General features: G+C 38.9%; 1 protein-coding gene across 1 annotated transcript in view; it reads left to right on the top strand.

Moving 5' to 3' along the window:
* Positions 1–42: 42 nt before the first annotated feature.
* LOC106948618 (phosphatase and actin regulator 1-like) overlaps positions 43–7,965 on the top strand; it is a 59,282-nt gene continuing 51,359 nt past the window's right edge. Inside the window, exon 1 of the mRNA XM_015034395.1 lies at positions 43–275. Within this exon, the coding sequence (XP_014889881.1) occupies positions 164–275 (112 nt within the window). The 5' untranslated portion in view covers positions 43–163. The remainder of the gene's footprint in view (positions 276–7,965) is intronic.

The raw sequence follows: 7,965 nt of genomic DNA, 5'->3' as shown, positions 1-7,965 counted from the left end.
CTCTCTCTCTCTCTCTCTCTCTCTCTTTTGCCTTCTTCTCCCGCGTGCATGTGTACTGCCTCCTCCTCTTCATCGATCGCTGCCTCCCAGCGCGCGAGTGGCCGTGCGGTTCTGCTTCTGTCCCAGTCGGCCAGCAGTCATCTCTGGACACTGGCTCAAATTGATGGCGACCACACCGGCCAGCAATTCAGACCGAAGACCGCTCAGGAGGCTCCGCTCCACGAGCGACATCCCATATCTGGTTGAAGCCAGAAGATCTTTCAATCTGCGGACAGGTAGGAGCACATGCCCGCCCTGCGCTCTGATCCTCAGTGTTAGAGGCACGCCAGATGTCGCGGTGTCCACTGGGGTAGTTGTTGTGGTTCAATACGCCCGTTTTAAGCGAGGAAAACGGCCGCATCTTATTTTCCCCTCGTGGACCGGTGTTACAGTGGTGAGGTGAGGTTTATTCCTCCAGAAATTATCAATGGACAGCGACGCTTGTTGGTAATCAGAGGGATAGTGTGACTGAAATATTATGCAACTTTATGGACCGACACTAAGTTCAATTTGCTTCTTTAGTGCAAAATAAATAACAAGTGAACATTTCTTTCTAATCGCTTGAACAACGTTTTGTGTGTGTGTGTGTGTGTGTGTGTGTGTGTGTGTGTGTGTGTGTGTGTGTGTGTGTGTGTGGATTTTGCTGTTACCATCACAGTTGTTGAATGCAATTACATAATACGAAGAAGCGCTCCAGTGGCCTGCAGTGGCTCAGGCTTGTGATGCATAAATCCAGAATGGACAAACGAGTTTTTTTTTTTATGTTTTTATTTCCAGTTATTGATCATATCTGTCAACATTCCCCACATTTTAATTTCAGTTTTCAACCTGTAACAAAGATACGACAATAGCTCTGTGTGTCCATCATCCATGTGTGTTGCATACTCTGTTACCATGGTGACTTGGCATTTTATGCTGACTGAGTCAACAGGATTCAGATCTTTTGCTCTACAGTGAAATTGGGACACATGCTGCATCCAGCAGTCTGTTTTAGATCTCATGAAAGTCCTTCCTGTGATTTACTCAACTCAACCAAAATGTTGATTTTTTTTCTGACACATTTAAAAAAAAATGTTCATGCTTACTTACTGTATCTAATAGCTAAGAATGACATTATAAATATGATGCTTCTTCTTTATCAACGTCTATAAGCACCTGTACCAGTTCATCATGTGCAAGAGGTGCTGTGTCTATATGCAGCAACAGTACTATGCAAAATATTCGTAACTTTTTCCACATTTGTCACATTAGAGCTACAGACTTTGTTCCTTGCACTACATCCTGGAATTGTACGTGTCCGGTGAACACAAAACATTCTGTCTGTCTCAGTGATCTGAAATTTTGAAAATCTTGTGGTGCCCGTATGGATTCAGTGCTATTAAAAGATAAAAGTACCGGCATTTGGAGTTTTGTCTGTTCAATTAAATTCAATTTATTTATATGGAACATTTCTCAACAAACGTCATCTTAAGGCAGTTTACAAAGAAGTAATTTCAATTTGTTCATACATACATTGCAATAGATCCTTATTATGAGCACTAAGCTCAGTTTACTATTCAAATTAGTTCAAACAGTTTTCTTTCTAAGGAAATCCAGCAGTATTCGAAGCATTCTCTGCGCCTGGAATTTAGCAAGAGAAGACAATTGCATCGTGTCATTGACTTTGCAGCAATTTCTCATATTGAGCAAGCATGGAGCGACGGTGGAGAGAAAAACCTTCCTTTAACAGGAAGAAATTTTCAGTTCTGCAACAGCTGTCTTATTAAAACATAAGATTTTTATTTGTCATTTTGTTCCTAGAACATAGCAAAACTGCAGTGTTACCCTCAGTGGTAAATAAGTAAAATTATAAACCAGCAACAGACTTTATCTGTTGCTAAATTCTCAATCAGTCCTTGTTCAGTGCAGCAAATGGGTGTGAGTGTGTCTGCAAGTGGTGGGGTGGGGGGAGTGGATGGAAGCTGGACAGATGGATTTCACAGCTCTTGGGAAGATGCTTTTTCTTGGAGAAAGAATGCTTGGTTGCAGTCTTTCTACACCTTTACCATTTCCCAGATATTGCTGTTTCAGCTATATAAACTTGATCAAAAAATAAAGTTTTAAGCCTTGCCTTCAAAGTAGACAGGGTGTCTGCCTCATAGACTAAAACTGGGAGAGGAGCCTGATAGCTAAAGAATCTGCCTCCCTTTCTACTTTCTAAGATTCCAGGAACCACCAATAAACCTGCAGTCTGAGAGCGAAGTACTAAGTAATGGAAGTAAAGTAATGGAACAATGGAACATAATGGAATAATCAGATCTCTGATATATGATGGAGCTTGATTGAGGGCTTTAAATGTGAGAAGGAGGATAATATTAAATTCCATTTTGGATTTAACAGGGAGTCAGTGAAGGGAAGCTAAAACAGGGGAAATATTATCTCCCTTTTTAATTTTCATCAAAAAAAAAAAAAATGCCGTTGCAGCGTTTTGGATCAGCCGAAAGCTTCTAATTACATTTTATGGACTTTCTGATAGTAAAGAATTGCAGTAGTCTGGCCTTAAAGTTACAAATGCATGGATTAGTTTTTCACAGCATCACTCCTGGACAGGATAATGACATTAGAAAGGATGCCAATAATTAGCTTCGTACCTTTGCATATAGAGGGAACTTCTCTAAGTCTGGAATTTGACTCAGCCATCATCACATACATGTGCTCTGATCCAAGCCATTCCATTGTGCTCTTCCATAAAAGGGAATGTTTCTGGTGAGCATAGCTCACAATTATGTTGTCAAAAGTTTCCCTCACCTGAACTGCGGTTCTCTAAAGGGTCCTCCAGCTTTATCATGGGCCTGTTGGCAGCTTTTCAGACACTTTAGGTGGACATATTGGAATATTTTTGTTTGCAGTCATGCAGACCTCTTTCCGTTTTTCAGACAGTAGATGAAATAGTCCTTTATGAATATTTCCAAGCTTAAAATATTTTTGTTATAACCTAATCCTGCTTTGAAACTCTCCACAGCTTTTTCTCTCTGACCTGTCTGACGTGTTGCTGTCTGGGGTATGTGCAACTTTATGTCGCTGTATTTCATAAAATGCCGGTAAAATACACAAAAGTTTGTGGTTGTGCTGCGGCAAAATATGAAAAAGAGCTTCCGAATACTTTTACAAGGCACTGCATGTACTAAGCAGAGCATGATTCTTTAGTCATGGCAACATTCCCAAAAGTTGAAATAGTAATCATGTAAAAAAAAAAAAAAAAAAAAAAAAAATATATATATATATATATATATATATATATATATATGCAGGTTCCAGGGTAGAAAATATTAGTACATCATTTGAAATCCTGGATAATGGAACCGAATAATTAACTAATGATTTTGTGTCAGGTTTATTCTCTCATCCTACTGGGAGGACAATAAGCTGAATTTATATGATCGTAAATAAGAACGAAAACCTATGGCTCCCGTACAGCTCTTTAATTTGCCAACAATTTGTCAGCTGCTTGAAAAGCTCCTGCGACTGCTTCATGAGCCCAGGCGTCAGCGGAAAAGATTTGTGCATTCTTGATCAATGAATGAAAGGACGCTTCGAGGCTCGGCGCGCTGGTGCCAGGGAGTGTTTTGCCTGTGGAGAAACGCTTCTGTCGATTACAACAGACTGCCATTTGTCTCTGTGCTCCTGTTTTTGTTCCAGTTTTCTCTGTGCTCCACAACTAGCTCATGCGAAAGCGTGAGGATGGTACGGGGGCGATTTGTACAACAGCTCGGTTGACTCACTTCCACCTGAAGAAGTGGAGCAGGATTTAGCTTGCTTATTGCCAAGGAAACCAAAAGTCAAGTGGTTGTGTGGCGAGGTGCTTAACAATAATAAATAACCTAGGCTGCTGGGGATGCAAAACAAGAACCAAGCAATTAGTTCTCAAAGCAGGGCAACTGCTTTGATTCCTGTTGATGTTTTTTCTTTAATGATGCTCATAATCAAGTATGTTTGCCTTTGTAAAGAGTGTAAGAGACGAACCCCATCTCTTAAATATTTTGTTATTAAATCAATGGCTTTTATTCATAACAACATCTTCATAAAGAGGACACCATGTACATTTAATACCACACCAGTCGATTTATGACGTGCTTTGAGTAATTTGCTACTGCTTACATGATTTATAGTCAGCCCTTATGTTAATCAGTCAACCCTGTAGGAGCCCGCTCCTTGTGACAACACTATCTTCCAAGGCCGTATCACGAATGACAGATATCCTGCGGCTTCCTAATGAAATAAAAGAGCATGGATTTATTGGAGTAGCCCGCTTAGAGTCACCACTAAACTAATTTGTTCAACAGTTAACCAGCTCTGCCACACAGACATAAAGACATAATCCACCCTAATGGAATCACTCAGTGCACAGCTTTCAACGATTGTGTGATCTGCCGTAAAACACGAAAGGCCGGAGGTGAGGAATGGATGGACGACCTAGTTAATGTTGTTTGATTTCAATCATCGTTAAGCATCGCAAAGCTTTATGTCGTTAGAGATCTCACGCACACAAACAATATTCTTTGTGGAGCTTGCCAGGAATAGTATTTTTTTTTGGGGGGGGGGGTTGCTGAAATTAAGAGAGATTGGCATTTGAAATAAAGTCAATATGCACTTTGCTGAGCACAAAATAAATGTGCTTAGATGTTAATTTCCTGTTAGTGTGTTGCATATGGGATGCATGCTGATGCAGCTTTTATTTTGACTCGGTGACGTTGTCTGAGTGCTCTTATATGTCTATTTGTCAAAAGCTCATCTCAGCAGCAGTGAGATTTCTGTCCGTAGACTCGTGTTTTACACAATAAATTCAACAAAGGGCTCTGACAAAAGGACTAGACATTTGTAGGTTTTGAAACATTTATGTTCAGGTTTTATATATAATTGAATCAGAGGTTTACATACGCTGTATGAAACTCTTAAAAAGGTTAAGGAACTGCAAACTGTGGGGATTACGACCCATCAAGACCCGATGAAATTTAACTTGTGTTACTATAAATCCTGCTTTTTTTCCCCAATGTCTGACAGTTGATTAGATCTTTTTCTGTTAGGATTACCAAAAAACTAAATCTAACTGCTATCTAGCAGACAAAGTGTACATGTATTTCCCTAGACTTTGATGATATAAGTTGTTGGATATCATTCCACAAGCTTTTCACGATCATTTGCTGGAATTCTGATTTATTCCTCCGGATTGAACTGATGATACAGAGTCGGTTTTGTTTGCCTACTTGCTCACACACAGTTATTTTTAGTTCTGCCCACAAATTGTCTGTCAGTCTGAAACCAGGGCTTGTGTCATTATGGTCAAACACTTCAAATTTAATTTAAACAGACCAGAGAAAATGTTGTGAAAAATGGAGTGCTGTGTTCCTGGGTGCATTTTTTGGCTCCATTTCTAAACTGTAATAGTGTTTTGTTTTTTGTTTTTTTGTTTGTTTGTTGTTTTTTATGTTGCTTTTTGAGCAATTGCTTCTTCCTCATTGAGTCGCCTTTGGGGTCAAGCTGGTAAAATACTTATTTCACTGTGGATAAGAAAACCCAATTAGCAGCTTCAGCCAGCGTCTCCACAAGGCCTTTTGCTTTTGTTTGTGTGTTGATGCACACATTTTTACACAAAAAACACATGTTAACCTCTGGAACACATAACCCATCTTCTTCCTAAACAATAAGATGACTGGATATTGTCATGCTATTAACTTTAAAATAATTGTCCGAATAGATGAACTTTGCACCCTTTCGGATAGAGATCCATGGTTCTCTCCCTTATATCTTGGCTGATTTATGTTGGTTTCCAATTATTGCCGCACAAGGAGGCAGTATGTTTGATATTAATATTGATTTGCAGGTGTGTGGTCAGTTAATTCAGACGTTGTGAGATAAACAATTAGAAATTTACAAAGTTCTGACATCATCATCATCTGGGCTCTTCCAAATTGTTTAAATATTAGTATAAAATTCTGAAACTGATAAAAAGTAATGGAAAATTGTTTAAGAACACTAAATACAATTCATTTTGGTCATTTTACAGTAAAGATTTAGCCTAACTTATTCCCAGACAGTAAAACAGGCCTTGTGTCTTTTTCATTCATAGATACAGTTACAGTTTTAAACCGGCTGCTTAAAACTGTATCACACAGCATTTGAAAACAGTGAATAACTAAGTCAAATGAAACAAAATAAAATTATCTTTTGGAGGATTAAAGTTCAGTCACCTCATTTTGAATTGTTTGGGCAAGAGCTCCATCTTATTCAGGGTGCAGATAAAATGAGTAAATGAAGGAAAAAAAAAAAGTTTTAATGAATGACTCCCTGCAGGATAGTCTGCTACATAATACAACATAATTTGCGCTTGCTGGACCATGACATTTTACAACAAATGGAAATGTTACTAAACATGATGCCTCACACATTTAGCAAAATAACATTTAGAAAACACAAACAATAACAGATGCAAAACACTTTCCCAGAAAATTGAACAACATTGCGATGGCATTAAACAGTAGATGTGGGGGGGGGAAAAAACAACAAAAAAAACAATATTTTACAAATTACCTTTGAAAATGAATCACCGAGCAAAACGTATCATATAGTGTCCATGAAAACGAGACATAGCTTCTGTTCATAACTTTCTATTCTCATCTGAATTATTAAAGGGACCATATTTAGCGTCTGTTTGTTTGTGTACCAGCTGTTCTAAACATCTGGAACATGAGGGGGTATGTGTCAGAAGCTGGAGCTCCCTCATTTATAATATGCTAATGCTGAACTGCATACAATGAGGCAAAGTCCCAACCCAGACTTGACTGCTTTGGGGATGTTGTAGAGATAAAACAGCACGGCGTACTACAGGAATTTGTATAAGCATGCGTGTGTGCTACATGGATACCTTTTATTCCAATTTCTGATCGGAGCAAATTGTTGATATGAAACAAATGCAGAGAAAGACATAAACCAGGAATGTGTCACATGTGTGCTTATTGTAATGCAGCCACAACAAGGGGGGGGAAAAAAAAAAAAAAAAAAAAAAAAGCTAAACTCCTCTTATTCACCACCCACCTCTCCCTCCTTCACTACTTCTGTTGCAGTCCCATCATAGAGTGAGCTTGGCTGCCTAAAAGAAAACAATCAATACACACCAGATGCATGTTAGGTCATCGTTTCATAGCACTCTGTGTTACCCAGCACTACAATACCGCATACAAAATTAGCTGATGCACAAACTAATCTTGTGTTTTGTATATATATCCGGTCAGATCAAATATCTGGTATAGGAATACAAATTACAGTTACAAGTGTCTAGGGTACAAACAGACTCTAGTCATCAATCCAAGCTGTCGAATGTTTTTTTTTTTTTTTTTTTTTTTTTTTTTTTTTAAACGAAAAGGGAATTTCTGATTACGCAGCTGAGCTGGAGCCAGTTGAATTTGTAATGCTTTTAGCTGTTTATGGCGACGCTGGATGCTATTTGCAAATCTGGTGAACAAAGTGGCAATGATTAGAGGCAAGTCATGTGTATTACCAGTTTTCAGTTTCTGCTTCAAATCGTTCCGCCTCGTCACAAAGCACCTGACCAGCACTAAAGAAGACGATGATGGGACGGACAGAAGCACAGAAGCCAAGCACCCGGCATCCGTACTTGGCAGCAAACAGACCTTCTTGTACTGAAGCATCCTGAGTTTGAATAAAACATGAGTGGGAAAAATCAGAGTAAAAAATAGCAGCGCTACATCAAGGACCCTTGCTGCTCACAATTTCAATCAACCGTCAGTGCCACCTGGCCACAACATCTACCAAGCCCTGTAGCAAGATGGTTTGAGCCGAGAGGCTGTTTAGTACATGTTGGTGTAACCCAGGTTAAAATAGCCTCTTCATAAAAACAATAGTAAATTAGATAAATAGGAAATAAATAAA

The sequence above is a fragment of the Poecilia latipinna genome, unplaced genomic scaffold (genome assembly GCF_001443285.1).
Source record: "Poecilia latipinna isolate Pla-1442-1.1 unplaced genomic scaffold, P_latipinna-1.0 Scaffold297, whole genome shotgun sequence".
NCBI lineage: Eukaryota > Metazoa > Chordata > Actinopteri > Cyprinodontiformes > Poeciliidae > Poecilia > Poecilia latipinna.
Note: the sequence above shows the minus strand (reverse complement) of the source record. Positions and strands in the feature narration are given on the sequence as shown.